Here is an 18,981-nt window from a genome sequence, read left to right on the forward strand (position 1 = left end):
GAACAAAATTATAGCACCAGCTGCATGTCCCTATCTGCAACAGATATTACAGTTACGCATATTATTGAGGTCACATGACCAGATATAGTCATCTGAAAAATTGTCAGATGCCTTATATCACTTGTTACATGTCTACAGCAGTGCTAAGTACATTACAGTTGTGCATATTAAGAAGGAAAAATGAAACTATTTATACGATTAAAGTTGGTAATTAATATTTACTTCAACTATGTACCCAGTTTCATGACAATTTGATGATTGGTATCTATGGAGCCCCTATAAATTGGTTGATTTATGCAAATTAGGTAATCAGGAAGCAAACAATTTAACTCTGAACTGAACATGTATCTGCATACCAAGTTTCATTGAATATTATGAGTGGTTGAGAAAAACTAAATATTGGCTGAATAATATGCAAATTAGTTCATTAATATGCATAATTTCAACCCAAAACTGCACACTATCCCAGGGCTTCTGTGTACCAAGTTTCATTAAAATCTGTTAAATGGTACTTGAGAAAAAAAGTGGAAAGACTTAAAATGAGCTAATTAATATGCAAATAAGGTCATTAATATGCACATGATTTCGACCAAAAATTAATCAGGTCTGCACCATATCCCAGGGCATCTGTGCACCAAGTTTCATTGAAATCTGTTGAATAGCACATGAGGAACAAGTGAAAATGCGTAAAATTAGCTAAATAATATGCACAGATTCCAACAAAAAAACTAATCGGGTCTGAGCATTATCCCAGAGCATCAATTTACCAAGTTTCATTAAAATCTGATAATAACTGACACACAGGCGCACTAACTGAAAAGACTCACATTGTGTGTTTCGCACACAGGCGTCAAAGGTGTGACATATCATTTATGGATATACGCAGTATATCATGTCTGTACTTTGTGCTTGATTGGGGTTCGGCTGAGGTATGCATTAAAAATTACTGTCGTTACATAACTTATTGACCACTACCGGATATCAAAGAATGCCAGATGCAGTTTGTAGCATATAATACTAAATCATAAAAACTGTTATTATACATCTGTCACTGTAACGCCATAAGTTACAGCGTGCCGTAATTTTGCAGTATTTTACAGGGTATTTTCATCCTACCATATAAGGAAATGTGAATTCCAAATATGGAATGATTATGCGCGTAAGGGTCTTTTAATAATAAAAAACAAGCAATGGCTGCCATCAGGGTTGGACCGGACTCTACACAAAGAAGTTCGCTGATTCTGTTCTAAACTTTTTTTGATTTCAGCATTTCCATGATGTATCCTTAGAAGGAAAAGATGTATAATAAATAATAAGGCTATTACGAGAATACCTCATAGTATGCACTCAGACAGTACGCTGCGCATCGACCTCTGCTGCGTGATGGTCGATACTCCAGCTGTTTCTATGACCAAACTTTTAACATTAAACGCATGTTTTGACAAATGAAATCCAGCGAGTGGTGGTGGTGATTATCATATTTTAATAAAACATGTTCAGTGAAGATTGCCTGTGAGGGCAGTTGATAGGCCTATGCTCCTGTATAGCGCCATCAAGAGGCCATTAATGACAACTACTTGAAAGTAAAGGGTAAGTAAGCGTTGCAATTTTTTTAGTTTGTATGTCCGGGTGATTAGAGGTGAGATGCAAAGTTTCACTTAGTTCTTGACAAGGAGGCTGTTTTTACTCTAACTTCCTGTTCTATGAAACCAAACCATTGTGACTTGATCCATGATGGGGGGGGGGGGGGTTTAGCTGGTACAGGTTACAGGAAATAAAAACGGTATTTTACGTTTTACAGGAAATGAAATAAAAGTTCCATAGGTTTTTTACACTTTAAATATAAAGAAAATCACGAATTCCATTTTACATTTGATAATTTGTGCTTAAGAATCAAAATTGGAAATTGCATACGAATTACGACATTTAATGTGGAAAATGCTTTATACGCTTACAAAAAATAAGATCTTTGTACAAATTACGGACGAATAAAATATCTGATTACAATTTACACCTTGCCCATGTCTACGAATTTATATTTTCTTTTTTATTTAAATTACTTAAATTATTTAAAAACAATTGATGACAGCTTACGAAAATACCTCTTGCCGACTCTCATGATGTGTTTGTGTTCTTCATTCCCATACTACACACACACACAAATTGCCAGGCTCAAAGCATTGGATGTTTTGAAAATTGCATCCTATTAGATGGCATGTACAGCCACACACGGGTTTAGCCCCCCCCCCCCCCCCTCAGCCCGCAAAAAAAATTGAAATTCCCAAATGAAATCTCATGGATCCACCAGACTAGTATGATGTTCCTGTCCTCGGTGCACATACAAAGTCATATCACTGTTGCAATAAGTAGCGCACCCCAATTCCTGTAAATGAGTTGGTTGTAAATTATATTAGTTTTTTGTTGAAGTTTGTGCATATTAACTATCTCGTTTGCATGATAATTTGCCATCTGTTCAACTTGTTGAGATTGTTCTAATTAATATTTTCAAGAACTACTCATTGAAATTATTTTTGTCCTGATTATTTTATTTGTTGAAATCTGTGCATATTAATTTCCCAATTTGTATAATATTTTGGCCATTTCTATTTTTTTCCCACCAATATCTGGAATACATTTTAAATCACTTTTTATACTTGTGGCAACGTCAAGGTGGTGTTTTTGTGGGATATGGTTAATCTGCATAATTACAGGGACATTATAGACATTTTTTGTTGCAGTTGTATCTCAAAGAACCGTTGTAAGTTTTGTTCTATGAAAATGGCATACCATGTTTGGTAATTTTCTTGAGCAAATTGAAGCAGTGCGTCAATGGCCAAACGAATATGTATACAATTAATGATTACATGCGCTTCTTGGAGATACACACGTAATAGAACTAATAAGGTATATGTTGAAAAAAACATGCAGGAGTAAATTTCAATTAACATAATGTGTTCATTTATAATACTTGTGCAGACGACAGCAAAAACTAATTTATTTTTTAAATATGCTAATCTTATTCATAATGTTAATCTCTTTGACGCATGAGTTCCCTTGATCAGTTTTCTTTGATTAAAGATTCAATATGGATGTGAAAATAATAATTGTTTTTGTTTGTATTTTTTCATACTGCATATTGGTAAATACATTGGACTATGATTTATCAGGAACTGAACAGGTTGTTCTTGTAGCACACACATAAGTATTCGTTCCATGAAACAATGCAATTATCTAATACACATGCTTAATACACAAATACTGCACATGCGTATTGGTGTGTTGTTTCTGTTTGTTTTTCCGTTTACCGTATACTGACGTGTGTCGTACAGACGCAACATGGTAAATGTGTACGGTGAATCAAAATCCGACTTGGTCTACAATATGTAGTATCTAAAAACAATATTAACAAAATATGTTTTCGTCTATATTGCTTCTTCACCTTATAAATATTACTTTAAATCACACTTAGAGAAACCAATTATACCAATGGCAGGGCAGATTTCCGTTTTACGACCGAGACGTTGTGTTTTATGCCACTTGCCATCATTCCGCCTTTCTTGCAGATGTTCTCTCAGCACAACAAACTCATTTCCTTCATTTTTATAAATATTTCAATAACAGCTGAATCCAACCAGCGAATCAACAAGCGCACTGCGCATTGACGTCATGCTGAAAATGTTCCGATGTTATTCCATCAGCCAATAAAAACCTTTTGTTTCAGTTTTAATTTTTAATATTTATAAAGATCGAAATGGGTTTCTTGTGCAGAGAATATGATAATCTGGTCGATACAATTTAGTTTTTTTAATGAAAATACCACCCAAAACATATGCAAATTTAGTCATACCAAAGATTCGATGAAGCAACTCTATCCTACATCCTACGTTATCCACTACTGCCCACGGTATGCTAGCCATCTCGCCTTGCATGGCTTTATTGTATTTTAGGATTCTGCAACCAAGGTGGGCTGTCGAAATGCCTGTTTCATTCCAAACGCATCGAGTGTCCCATATAATTTATTGTTCGTTCTGTCCTCCATGTGACGACTGATGGGTTTCTGACATAAATTGTGCTGCCTATAGTTGAACATGCGGGGAATGTGTAAACATTGTTTTTCTCTACATTGTCTGTATTTGATGGGTATTTTGAATTATAAAAAATTAAAGCGCGGTGGTAGTCGCGCAGCGCGTGTTCGAATTTCAGGTAAATAAACAATGTATTTTACACGCGTTGTATACGTCGCTATGAGTCTCATATCGAACACTGCAGGACGCGGCACGACGACTGTCGCTCCTTAAAAAAATGGCAGGTTACTAAACCAATATTTATCAGGAATGATTTATTTCATTACACAAGAAATTGTGATACCGTTATCGACGAATTTAGCGCTATTCCGGTTTCCATTTTTAGAAGTGTGTTTCACGACGTCCGTGTCATCTGAAACGCTCGTGTTTTCTAAACTAAATGTAAACTGGTAAGTTTGTGGATGTGTCGTTACGGTGTCACCATTGTTGACACGTTCCCCCTCGCTCGACTCGTCTTCTCTGCAAACATCCGAACGTTGTACGCACGCGTGGATGGATGGGTGGGTGTATCAGCGTTCTGTTGTACGACAAATACTCTTATTTATTGCATCGCGTTAACAGTTTTACAGCTTGGGGCATTTTTGTTTGCATTGTCTGTATCAACATTATTGTTTACAAACCCATGGAGCAATCCGAAAGGGCAAATATTTATAACGGGCCGCGATGATAATGGCTATATTTGCAAATGGGTTCCTTGTTCGCGTCCGTCAGAATATGTTTACAAGTCAAATATATTCACTACAACGGTTCGTCAAGGATGCCAATAGTATGACAGAATTAGTGAGCAGATAAGATAAATGGCGACATTTGTTGACTGCATAACACATTGATATGATGTTAAATGGTTACAGATTAATGTAGACGTCACTGAAAAGTTCGTCGTCACGGAGCCCGACTGGTTACTGCGGCGGTGGTTGGAACAGATACGCCACCAGTACCTCCAGTTCGATGGTCGCAGTTAAAACGGATACCATTTTTCACAAAATTATGCGAAAAATGTATACTCTCTAGTGAATCCTTCACAAACTCTTTTATTATGTGTACGTTACAATCCGCTTCCCCACAAAAAAACTTATCGATCTTAGTTGATTTTCCAATCATAAATAGCTAAGATAAAGTTTTTTGTTGATTTTAAATGTGTGTTTTTAGCTACAGGTGCCAAAAGTATAAAGCAGAAACAGTATTTCCTGAGTCACATTGTATTTTACTAAACCCAAGACAACAACATATTTATAGATGGACCTTTCCATGCACAATTCCCTAGAAATATTTTTGCGTATAGAGTAAATCGACATCTAGGAGTAATCTACGAGATGTATATGCATAAATACTAGTATGGCTTTGTAGATTGGGTAATAAAATAGATATATCGCGACTGGATACATTCATAACTCTGTGAGGGGCCACGAGCTAGCTTTTTGAGAGGAATGACCTTTATTTCTCAGGCTGGTCACATGAATGAATTCAGAAAAAACGGTAAAACTATATCGTCGACAACTCGGTGTTTATAACGTTGTTCATATTTAGATATAATATAACACAGTGTATTGGTAGTTTCACATTTATTTGCGGACAGCGTTAGACTCATTTATTAGGTGAAAGTTGAATACATGTATTACACTTTTTCTACCTACTAGTAGTATATGACACAGAACGGATGATTTGAAACAAACAATATTTTCGAGTATAATAACCATGGTTCGATTTTTCACTGTGTTGCGCTTGTTGAGCACCTGTATTGTGTTATTTATTTATTTATTTTATATTTTTTTTGTTAGCCTTTACAATAAGATTATGATAGGACATAGTTTAATTTTACAGTTTAAACACATTTTCACAATTCTATGAAACCACGATTTTAGGAGTGTCGGATTTGTTTCAGTGATGGTTGGAAGTTACTTTTGTCTGGGTATGGGATAAATGATCGATCAATCTGAAGAAAAAACTAAAGCATTCCTTAACCAAGGAAATATCTTGAATTTTGCAACAAAACAATACGAGGTGTGTAATCATTTCAAAGTAATACAATTGAATTAAACAATACCAATACCAGGTATTATGAAGTCTATGTTTAATATTTAGACAATATTTTTTTAATTATATCCAGTCAGCTAGAAACTCTGCTAAAAATAAAATGTTTCAACTTTCTTATTCTTATTATTACATCATCCCAGCTAAAATGGAATTCATTACAAATTTAAGAGAGATTCAATAATGTCCAATGTGTTCTACCACCATTGGCTCAAACGTCGGGGGTACTATGCGGTTCTGGCTCCCATACATAGTAAATGCAAATCGGCTCGGTATTTCTCAACAAAAATGGACTCCTGTAATACTAGACCTCGCAGTTGAACAATGCTCCGAGGTCGATTGTCGACATGGAACGGACATGGTGCTTTATGCTACATCGTAAATTAATGTATGTTTTTCCACCGGCCTTCTCAAACTCTTGTGACACCGACACGGGGCGTGCTGCGGCCATCGCGGGACTGTTTAGATAGAAACTTATCTGCAAGCCGTCCGCGGCGCGGTAATCAAACCACAATTATGACTTATTGTGCCGTGTTTATTGTAAGCAGGGTGTGTGATTTGATCTCATTGTTGCGGCTATAAGACCCCGGACTCGGGTTCTAATTGGTAGGCAAAAGCTCTGCAGTTGGCAATTTAGTGCAATGGCCCATAGCATGCCGCTCTGTGTATCGGAGCAATACCGTGTCATTTACATACAGTCGCATACATAAACAATTCACCTTCCCACTCTGTGTGTAAACTGAGTATTTTCATTGAAGCCCAGCGCAGTCCCGCCGTCAGTCGTTTTACGTCCTCTTTAATTTGAAGGGGAGGAAACTCTGCTTGGCCCACGGGATTTCGTGATGCTTGCATCTTTCTTTAATTCCGTGAACAGTTTGGATGGAAAAATTGATTACTTGCTTCGGGGGAAATATGTTATCAATCGCTGAACTTGATTATCGATTAGGATATCTTAATTTGAATATAGCAGCTTGGTGAAATTCGGATAGTATAAATCTTTAAATATTGTTTTATTTATTTATCTGACGTTTTCTTGCCAATTTTAAAACTATTAGAACCATATGAACTGTGCTTGTTTATTGTTTCGCAATTTCCAATTTATGAAAAGGCTGCATGTTTTATTCCGGTAATTTTTCTTCCAGTTCGTCGATTTTTTTTCGTAGTGAGATTATGTACGGCAATTTACGCTACATCCGAAAAACAAAAGATTGAAAAACCACAATTTAATTAATTATTTGTAGATTACGTAATGAGACTTGTATGAATTTGTTGTTAACCATTTTTTGCTGGAATTGAACAAATGAAGAAACCTTTCTGACATTTGTGGAAAAAAATCAACAACGTTAAACTTCCTGACCTTACTGTTCGTACCGATCTCACGAAGTAACACCGCCTCAATATGACTCTCCGAAACATATTGGTGTTTTCTTAGGCGTTAATCCCAAATCTAAATCAACTAATCTAAACAGACAGTGAATCCGCTAATGTTTGTTTGTTTGTTTTTAATGTTTCTATTGAAAAACAGACTTTTTGAAATTTGTAATGGTTAAATGATTGTCATAGTTAAACCCGCTTTTCTTCGGTAGACACATTTTCAAATCATGTCCCGGTTTGCCTAGGTGATTCTTTTGAAAATTGTATCCACACATAAATTCCACTAATAGGAATTATTATAGTTGATTGCGATATTGCTGCAATCATCTGAATAAAAAAGTCACCACTTAGAGCAAAAAATGAAAAACTCGGACTCCAAACAAAGATCAAATCTCTGTTTTGAAACAAATGCAATAAACAATATGTTGTTCAGCTGGAAACAAGAATTATGAATTGTATATATCAGTTGTTCGTTGTCATGTTTCTAGTCCTTCCTGAAAATCAGGTCATGACCATGGTCACTCGTAGTTTATAACATTGAATTGAAAAGAATTGAAGAGAACGAGAGTTCCTTACTGTTATAAGTTTGTAAAGTTACTGTTAGTTGTATTGCTCGTGATTAACTGCGACATTTCGGCGAAATATTTCATTTTCATAGTTGGTAATTTTTGAAAGGTTGTAGGAAATTCACGGTGTCTTCAGCCTGTGGTTGACCACCATATATAAATAACACAAACAAGTTGTAAAGCTACGCTGCCTGGATATTTTCTCACATTTATGAACTATTTTCACCGGCAGGTGCTGAATTTAAACCATTTTTGTTTTGACTGAAGACAGAAAAAAAGTAAATCCTTCTCCGTGACTCAAAAATGGATCTCATTTGCCGGCTCCCACTCATATACATACACCTTTCCTATGTAAGTACCAGTTCGATAGGAGGCTGCATTTCGTTCAAATTATTTTAAAATATTGAAAATATAAAAGAAAATATTGAGCTCCAGTATTCATATTACCTAGTCAGAAAAGCTAAGACTGACTCGTAATGACGCTCTGTGAGTACGCAACTCGTTAACGTCACATCGCAATTTATGAACCCGCTTGCAAAGACACCGAACCCTGCATGGGAATTACAGCAGAAGTCGATAAGAATCGACTTGGAAAAACACACAACTATAGTACTCAATAATTTGATGACTTCGCGGGGAGTGCTCGGTCCATTTCACGGTGTTTATTCACGTTTGTTGAAATTATGTGATTTCATGGGGTCTCTATTTTATGTACACATTTTTCCGTTTCATGTCTGGTTGGCACGAGACCGCGAAGCCCTATTTAAAGTTTTACGACTGACGTGAAGTTACAAAGCGTTTATTGTCACAGTGGCGGTCCGTTCGCAATACATCTGTTGTGAGTCGCTGTGGAGGAAATCATTACGGCAGTGAACGTTTTACACACGTGTGTTATGGGAAATTCTTCCACAACAGAGACAACGACTTGTAAAGATGTTGTGATTTCAGTATTGTGTAACCAACAACCCCCCCCCCCCCCCGTGACACGAAATCTACTTAGTCGCCATCTCAATGCTTTCCGTGTATCATAAAACATCAGGAGCGGTCAACACTGAAAGTGGACCGGAAGTACAAATATTATACACAGCTAAGCGTACGGTTTTATGATAAAATAATCAAGACGTTTGTTCCGACAATGAACGCACATAATTTACCGTACAGCCCGATACATACTGTGGCTTTATACGGCCCACTTATACGAGATGTATTTCGCGATGTACGAATGCGCTGCTTACACGAGCAATCCGTTTATAGAAAATAAAAAACAATAGTACGTCAATAAATACAATTTTAAATGTGGTTACTTTAATATAACAACGTCCCATATTTCAACTGTCGGGAAATGGCACGTGCATGCGACCCGTTTCACTGAGGGTGTTTGAAAGTGCCGACACAGAGTGAGAGAAGAGAGACGTTAAATAGTTGTTGCTGATTTCTTTAAAATGTATTAGGGATAACTTTTAAATACCTATCGATAGTCGTAAAATAGTCCACTTGAGGACCTGTGATGTGTCGTGCCAAATTTACGGTAAAGCACCATGAAGAACCGTATTGTTCGTTTAATGTCGAGGTCCAATCATTTAAAGGTACTCACATGGAATTAAATCGGACATATAAAGTTATTGTATTGCGAAAACACGTTGAACAATCAATTGTCTAGATTATGCCAGCCTGTTCCTGTCTTTAAATGATCTAAATTGCCTACAACATAAATTGGAATAATGAAGGCCGGGACACCGCCGAATCAACATCCCCAATTGGTTTCTTGGTTGTTCGCAAGCCGGTTCTTGAAATTCAAAGTAGTGCCGACATTTTTATTAAGAGTGGAATACCTATTTGTGTGTGGGATTTTAATAATCGATTTGTATATGGTACTCACTGGACTAAACAAACGTACAAACAGTTATTAAAATCGCTTTAGTGTCGACAATTTTATATTTTTTTCCTTCCGGGTCCCCTGCCTTCCCCCGCAACCTTTGCTGTTGATAGTTTCCCCGCCGCCTCGCCTCTTCCCCCATCGTAAAAGTGTTAGCTGGGCGTTTGCCGTTGTATACAGGACAATGTAACACTTCGTCGTTGTTCATTTCTGCGTAGTAACGGGCATTCCATCAGATAGTTTAGTTGATCTTGTCAACAAATACTTGTACATTATTGACCATGTAAACATCATCCGTAACTGGGCGAGATTTACTATGAATGAATGGTTTGGCCGTGATCGGTGTTGTGGCTCCACAGCCATGTATTCTACCTTCTCCCATATAAACTTGAAGGATCGTGTGTTGCCGTGATGGTTGCGTACACCCCACCACGTACGACCCATAGTGCAAGATTACAAGTAGAGTTATTCTGCATATATGAATTAAGGATGCACACCATTTTACAATAACTAAGGCAGAAGCTACAAAATATAAATTATATACGAGATGTATTTTCAGGGTGGACTTTTCGTTCGATTTACGTACATGCCCCCCAAAAAACAAACATTCATTCAAACAGTCGATAAACCACATTTGTAGTGTGATCACACCAATCACATGGGTTGTGTGTATCGTTTGATTTTTCATCTGTTTAAACATGCTGTGCATTTTCTTATAACTAATAACAAATAATAGTTATTATTATTTTAAGATTTACTTTTCCCATTTTCCGAACATCTTTCGATAAACTATTCTATCTGACAAATTACTAGAATACGGAATAAATGCAGAAACAGCCAACTATTTTATTCATCATGGAGAATTGTTTTACTGATATATACTGTCAATTCTAATAACATTTTCACAAAATATAATATATTTACAATAAACAAAAACAGTATATGTATATTACTAACGTTAAATGTCGCGGCAATTTCCCATGTCCGGTGATCAAGCCAATGGTCGTCTTGCTATTATTCATAATTTCTAATACCTCAATCGATTGAATAGAATTATTGTAATTGATAATATTAATTCCGAGTATTCACCCCAATCGATCGTCATTCAAAATTAACAACTATGAAACTGACGCAAAGAAGTCTTATTACAATAATGTCAGGCCATAACTGCCATTCACTCGGCGTTATCCGCCTAAAGAAGATGCAACTAAAAGATTCGTTTTTTGGACTCGGAATATTACTTGTATTAAGATCGAGGTTCTAAAGTAATCACATAATGTCAAGACATATTTCAAATTCTCAAACAATAATAAAATAATCTCATGATCTTACTCGATTAAATGAAGATAGAAAGTTTCACAAAATCCGATTTGTCGATTTGTAGCTTTAAAATATATGGTGGCTGGCATATTCGTAATTGGCCATACACACGACACATCAACATGAATGGGTTAAATCTAACGGCATATTCGTCAGACGATTTGCTAACAACTACGCGATGATGTGTGTCTGTCGAACAAATTAATATAATCTATCATGTATTTCTGAAGTTTTAAAGAATATATACACAACTTTTATAATATATACCATCTTTCCATACTTTCGTAAATCGGAAAATACTCGACGAAGGTAATGGAAATAAATGTTTTTTCTTGTCATGGGTTGTCTCTTTAGTAGGCGTATAGATATGTCCGCACAATACGCAATGCTTTACTAAATATGACCAGAACTACAGTGATTTTGTAAGAGACTACTCACGCTGAAGTTACACTGGTTTGTGCTTGGAGTCACATGTGATGCCATCGATTGATGGTAAGCACCGCTCAGCAGAGCGTCCGTGATTGGTGTTTGCGATGGTGTTGTCGCCGCCGTCAGTATTGTCGTATCATTGTTCGTGGATTTGACTGTATCTGCGTGACTTGTTTGAGACTTAGCTGTTTCTCTGGTCGTGCTGGCAGTGGACGATGAGGAATTCAGACTGCTGCCTTGGACACCGCTGTTCGCTGCGGTGGTACTGCTATCACCGCGTCGTTTACGTTTCCTTCGGAAGTTGCCGTTATCGAACATTTTTTCGCAGTTAGGGTCCAGCATCCAGTAATTACCCTTCCCTGGGTCGTCCTCACTCCTAGGCACCTTCTTGAAACAGTCGTTTAGTGAGAGATTGTGGCGGATGGAATTCTGCCAGCCAGCTTTACTCTTCTTGTAGAATGGGAAGTTGTCTGAGACATACTTGTAGATACCGCTCAGTGTTATTTTCTTCTCCCCGGCGGACTGAATAGCCATCGCAATCAGCGCGGAGTACGAATACGGTGGACGTACAAGCTTAAAGAGTTCTTGTTGCGTCGGTATCGACAGCCAGCCGAAATCAGTGGCGCTGAGACTCGCCGAACACGGGAAGTATTGTCTTTGATGGTTCGGTGTTAGCATTGGTGGTGGCGGCGGCGTTGAATAACTCGGTGGAACGTACCCAGTATTAAAAGGATTAGCGGCACTCATAGCGGACGCATTAAACCACATTGATGCCGGATAAGCCGGATTAGTTGTATAATCCAACGCCGGATTACTTAGATAGCTTGGAGGCGATCTCTGTACGCTATGTTGGTGATACATGTTGGCAATCGGTCTTTTCCACGGATCATTCATAGAAGTGAACATATGTACTACCATTCACGGCTAACTTCGTTGATATAAGTTAACTTTCAACGACGTCATCTCCGTTGGCCAATCACGGCACACGCATTGTGGCTCATTCATAAACGCCCTCGTAATATCAAGGCCCCTTAACTCGTCAAATTTTCGCGTCTAGAAGTCGCAAATTGACACAAGAGTCGTGTTTCAAGTCTATTAAATTAGCAATTGCATGTTACATCGCGAAGCAGTTCCCTTGTTTCCACTTACCGGATAATTTCCGTTCCACATCCACGCCGTGTTAGATTCGCATTCGAGTTGCGGAACGCGTTTCAACGGGAGTTTGCAAACAAGTCGGCGTACTTCAATTGGCTTTGGACTGAGTGTAGAATATCTGGCGCGCTCGTACTGTCTTGCATATCCCTATTTCTGCTTGTAATAGTATATCATTGAGATAAGCCGGGGAATATATGTTGCTAGCTCCGTTACGCTACGACATTTTCGTACCAGGATAATAAAGAATCGTTCACGCGCAGCGACATAGTTATATTTCATTTGGGAGAGATATGTTAATTGGTACTTGATAAGTCGATCGTTCAAGGCCATGTGTATAGGTGTATCCACAACATCCACGCTAGATAGTATTATAAAAATAAAGCCGGTGTGTTTACCAATCAGCAAACGTATATTTATGTACGTAATCGTAATCTTTGGTCATTATTCAATATACCCCTAACCAAACGTTTCGGGGATATTTATCATCATTCAAATCTATCATTGCGAAAAGATATTTCGTCCGAAACCACCAATATCTATATATTTTATTTATCGATTCTAGAAGCTTTCACCAATTTTAAAATTAATATTTACGTATGCATGTTAGAACTTATTGTTTCTCGCCCAATGAACATAAATTGATGCATCGGTCATGCGTGGGTGAGCTAATAACGGATTTCTTGTATAACAACCAGTAATAATATGTGTGCTATTTCAGCGACTAGCGTTAGAAATACTGTCCGCGACTTTTGGTTAGTCCTTCAACTTTCTCATAATTCCCGCTCATAAAAACAAAAACAAAGAAGTACGATGGTAAACACTTTAACGTATTTTGGCTCAAATCAGCTATCGTATTTACGATTTACATTAGGTTGTTGTTTTTTGGGGAATCAACTTTGATTGTTATTCAGTCCATGAGCGGATGTCCAATGTGTTGTGATTATCATGGGTCAAGTCGTATACTAGTATATACCTCGCCAATGGTTAGCGTGGGTTCTACACTTCTTCCGTAAATACGGATGCACAATCGCAAAATTACATAAAACAATTACCACAATAGGCATATTTTATTCAAACGTATAAAATGTGTGGCAGTAGATCTTTGAAGCCGCTTTATCGAGATCGCCCCGATTACCGAAGAGCGGCCGAGCCGGAAGCAGCGAACCGTGACATGGGTAACAGGTATCAGCTACGAAAGAACTACTCTGTACATATAAAGTATACAGTAAACGGGGGGACAAACAAATAAAATACCGTATCATATTATTATCACTAACAGTCAGATCATTACGTATGATTTGAATCATTTCTTCCTGTTGTTGTTGTGACAGCCGGGGATAGGTGGGTATGGTCAAATCACGGCGTTTCGTGACCACTGGAAATCACAGTTTGACAGCTTTGCGGGGTACGTATCATGAAAACGATTGGATCAATATCACACGGCACGGCTTCACCTGTGATTAGTGAGATGTAGCGAGAGCGAACAAAGACGACCTCGTTTTATGCATTGTAAGTTTGGCAGGCAGGAAAACCAATCCTCGGAAAGGAAACTTCACATCGGCTTCTCTTACCATTTGGTATGGCAACAATCTCGGTTGACTATATCGGATAGACATTCTAGTAGATTTTCCACAATGAACTCCAACAGAATCGCAATAATCTCAATATAGGGGTAACTTAAGAATGTTTTGACAACGAAACCAATAGGCGATCACAATCGCACCTGATTATGTTTCTCTCGCCACAGCGACTACAAACAAAGACCGAAACAATGGTTTGGTGAAGTGGAACAACTCCATCTCTCTGTATACAATACTGTGCTTGTATTCACTCGTGCTCGCACTAAATAGGCCAAACTTTATATACACTTGTCGAAACTAGTCACATTTAAAATATAAACAACGCTCCAGTTTTTTTAAAAATATAATCTGTATTTACAAAGCTATGAAATCAACAACATGAAACAAAAATACATATCTATGTTATTAAACTTAAAAAAAGTTTCTTTCTCCTGATCACACAATAAATACAGTCGGTGGATGTGCGTGAGAAACACTCCGGTAAACCGTATACGCATCGACAGTGTAATATCAATTAGATAATTACCATTCATTGACAAATAGCAAATGACCACTCAAGCAGTTATTTGAAATTATATGTAAAAGATATGTTAAGACGTTTGATAAGTGTAATATCGCAAAAATTGCCGTGGACGGAGATCATTATTTTCAATAATAATGAATTTAGCAGGAGGGTGCAAAACATTTAATAAAACAACTCACAAACTTCAAACTTTAAAATGTTTTAAAATTTTTTTTTGTTTGGTATAAAACAGCGGAAATCGATTCAGCTCAGCACTTCAACATGAGTAGCGTGAAACATTTTGTTTTGTTTTGTCATTTACTGAATCAATAACTGGAAGCTTAACAACCGCTATAATAGCTTATCAATAGGAATATGTCGTCTTCCTACCATATATGCCGAATTCCCGCTTTGCATTTTTCAATGAGCGGTGACTTTACATGCACGGTACTCTTGTGCTAAAACATTCAGTAACGTTTACATTTCTATTACAATAATATAATTTAAATTAAATTAAAATATTTTCAATTTCTTTGGTCATCGACAGTTACACGCCCTTGTAGCTTGAGAGAGGCATGAACCCATGGGAACGGATGAAGTTTCACTTATGTCCTCAAAGGTCGCAAAACGATGTTTCCGTCAACAAGACCGTCCTGTCGTGAATGTAACTGATATTGTAATCCCCAACTCATCACAATTGTGACTCGTTTATCATAATAAATGTAAAATTTGATAACAAATTCTATTTTTAAAATGAAATTGTCGGTAGTCTGTCGACATCGTCTTTGGTATTTTTATCGGAGCTGTGTCTAATATGGGGTTCCCTTGGTCGGCGCATTGGTGTGACGTTTTTTAACCAATGTACAATTCTTTGTGTCCGATTGGCCGGAGTGTCTTCGTCGCGCTGGGTTTTTAAGTACGTCTCCGTTAACGGGGCCACTCTCACTTTTCTGGCGAGAAGGCTCTTGTTGTGAAATTCTCTGTCCAATTTGTCGGCATATTTCAAGTCAGTTGGAGTTTCTGGTATCCAGGTAGCGTTCAACCGATCACCATGACTGGCTGAAAGCGGTGCATGAGCCGATGCTCTCCCGAGCATTTCTTTAGCATCTTTAGGGTCCACGTGAGTTGTGATGAGTTCTCGCTTCGAGTTTGGGTCTCTTTTTCCGGGTCTGTTGCACGTCGGTGCCGGGAACACCCGTATACTCGGCAGGTTTGTTCCAAACTCCATATTGGCATCGCTAGAATCGAACCGGAACGGGGGAAAAGTACTGACAGTTTTTCTATTACCCCGACCAGTCTTGTAATGCGTCTCGTCCATAAGCGACAAATTCAATAGATCCATACTCTGTACGAGTTGTGTTGACATATAGTAACGCTGTTTATCGCCATCTTTACTTGAGAGTGGTGACCGCTGACTAGTCAGCCGTGGAATTCTCCGTTTCTCCATTGCAGACATCAGGTGAGCCCTTATTTAAAAAACACTACCTTGGTGACTGGGTTAAATTACTTCCATGCATACAATCACTCCCCAAACCATCTCCAGTTTCTTGTTGCCATGACAACTGTGAGATTAAAGGTGTAAACAACTTCCGAAAACTAAAAAAAAAAACAGTTTCTTCCCGATTCAACTCTTGCTGTTGTTGTCCCGGATTTAAAAGTGTTCTCGTATTTTTTGACTGTCGGGTAGTTTAAGAAGGTGCCAAATGCCTGTTTTTTGCATTATATATTTAAATTCGGCATTTCCTTTGATGAGTTGTACCACAATATTGCGAACCTTTGCGGTGTCCAAAAATAAATAATTCATTGTTCAGTAAATGTTGATGTCAAAATAGTAATCAAAATGGGGTGAAACCGGGGATCACATTTACTGTAGTGTCGTTGATATAGTTTAAGGTTGCGTTTTATTCCACTGAACTCACAGTTTGTATTTCGAAAAAAAAATACGTATCGTGAATACATAGCTGTTGCTAACACAACGTATTCGGTGTTATTTCTGTTTATAGCGTGTATTAGTTTGACATGTGCTGTATTTACGCGTCTCATTATGTCTAAACGCTATACGAACGATTAGGTACAACTGTCTGTCAGTAAATATACATAGTTCGTCAAGTTTTGTTTTAATTATACAATTGCAATTATTATGTATATGAGATTAATTACGATTCACAATAACCATATAAATGTAGTTTTAATACGATTTACAACAGTTATCAGGATATAGACTAAGAAAATTGGACCGACAGGGTTATCAAAATGGATCCAATATGTCGTATAAGTGCATGACCCCTAAAGGTCACACATCCTGGCACTTAACGGAGATATTATTGGCCTATAACAGCAGTGATTTAAAATATTAAACCCTAATATTTCCTATCATAATGTTAATTTTTTTCTGAAAAGGTTAATTAAAAACTCTCATTGTTAATGAAATTATACCCTCCAAAATACGAAGATGGGTGAAATTTTCGGATCGTACTAGTATAAAAGTGTTTTCGTAACAATCGTATCAAGTATAGTTGTGTCACGAAAACGGTCCACACATATGTAGTGACGTCATACCCAGGATAAAACATTTCGAAAAGGATACAACGTCAGTTGAGGTTTTGATTTTAACAACATTTCAAGTTTTTATATCGCTTTTATTCACCCTTATGCTAGAGGATACATAGCTAATAAAATCAAGACTAATTCACATTAAATCATGAGGAAATCCACATTAAATTAAAGTATATAATTATATAAGATGAGCAGTAATGGTTGGGCAGCAGAAAATAGCTTAGTCTGCTCCCGAAGCTAAATAATCATTTTGGCGGGCCGTTTTGTTAAGAAATACAATTACATTTATACAATCTAATAGAAATAACAATCAATATAAATGCAATAAACTCGGTTGACAATACATTTTTTGATGGTAGTTGTTTTTCACCACAGGTATGTAAATAGCAAACTAACTATGTGAGTTGGCTATATGTGCTTTCAATGTTTGCCTGGAAGTATTGCGATTGAAAATATTTCTAATATAGTTAGGAAGGCTATTTCACCATAACATACACAGGCAAAGACACATCAACAGCGGCTCTGGTATCTATCCAACACACGTTAAAAACATCCTAGTTCAATAAAAAAGAAATAATATATATAATATATGTGTGTATACGTATATTCCCCGGCCCGTTTCCGTGATCAATGTATGCGGCAATAAACTATACCATCTGTATCAATTATCAATGTGTTGCTATGATTATTTATTTGTTATTAGTACTATCATAACTGATTTTGGAAGCGCTAAATGCAAATGATGTGTGGGATATGAATGCTTTGTACTGATAGAGTACAGTAGCGATGGACCTCCATGACAGTAAGTCCGGCCGATCATCATTAACAAGTTTTTGTTAACATTATCATTAACGATTACCTGTTCCGTCTTAGTTACTCAGGCCAAAAATATTATCAAAGCTTTTAATGGTCGATTAAATCATCTCCATGTCCCAAACCCATATTCGCCCACCACTCGGTTAACCGCTCTCGCTGCCAACACACCCATCCGGTTCCGCTGGACTGGAGTCGACAGGCAGTGGACTTGTAGCTAGCACATTACATCTGAGATAACTACACATACCCACACAAACTGATCTTATCCAAACCAAAATACATTCAAACTGACAAAACAAATTGCTCTATTTAGTAAATTGATTAGTGCGAGGAAACCCCAATTTCTGATATCTTTCAAAATAATCAGACAACCCGCACAGTTTTGAACAACAAGGAGATGCCCGCAGGGGCATGCGCAATCGGCTGTCTCCTTAATGCTTGTAGATCGAGAACATTTCCAGACTACATAACCTCAGGGTTCGTTCAAATATGCCAATCATTGAAATGCACATTTTCTTCCAAGTTCAACATAAATGTTTGTATTTGTTAACATTGCACTTGAATTACTAGTATACGATTTTTTGCCGATGCTCGTATATTTTAAATACGCAATGTTGTGAAGTTTGTGTACACTTCTCGCAACGTGTTTATAAATCAGAAAGTCACTTATCTACCGATAAAAAAACAAATA

At 37.3% G+C, this 18,981-nt stretch overlaps 1 protein-coding gene across 1 annotated transcript; it reads right to left on the reverse strand.

Moving 5' to 3' along the window:
• Positions 1-10,754: 10,754 nt before the first annotated feature.
• On the reverse strand, positions 10,755-12,598 carry LOC100328986 (fork-head box I transcription factor). The gene has a single exon (XM_002734648.3). The coding sequence runs from the start codon at positions 12,585-12,587 to the stop codon at positions 11,646-11,648; it is 942 nt and encodes a 313-aa protein (XP_002734694.3). The 5' UTR covers positions 12,588-12,598; the 3' UTR covers positions 10,755-11,645.
• Between the last annotated feature and the right edge of the window lie 6,383 nt (positions 12,599-18,981).

Source organism: Saccoglossus kowalevskii, chromosome 10, assembly GCF_978046115.1.
Source record: "Saccoglossus kowalevskii chromosome 10, keSacKowa6.1, whole genome shotgun sequence".
Classification (NCBI taxonomy): domain Eukaryota; kingdom Metazoa; phylum Hemichordata; class Enteropneusta; family Harrimaniidae; genus Saccoglossus; species Saccoglossus kowalevskii.

Bases quoted from the DNA above. Each gene is read 5' to 3' on its own strand.
- LOC100328986 (XM_002734648.3), bottom strand. From the start codon at position 12,587: ATGTTCACTTCTATGAATGATCCGTGGAAAAGACCGATTGCCAACATG.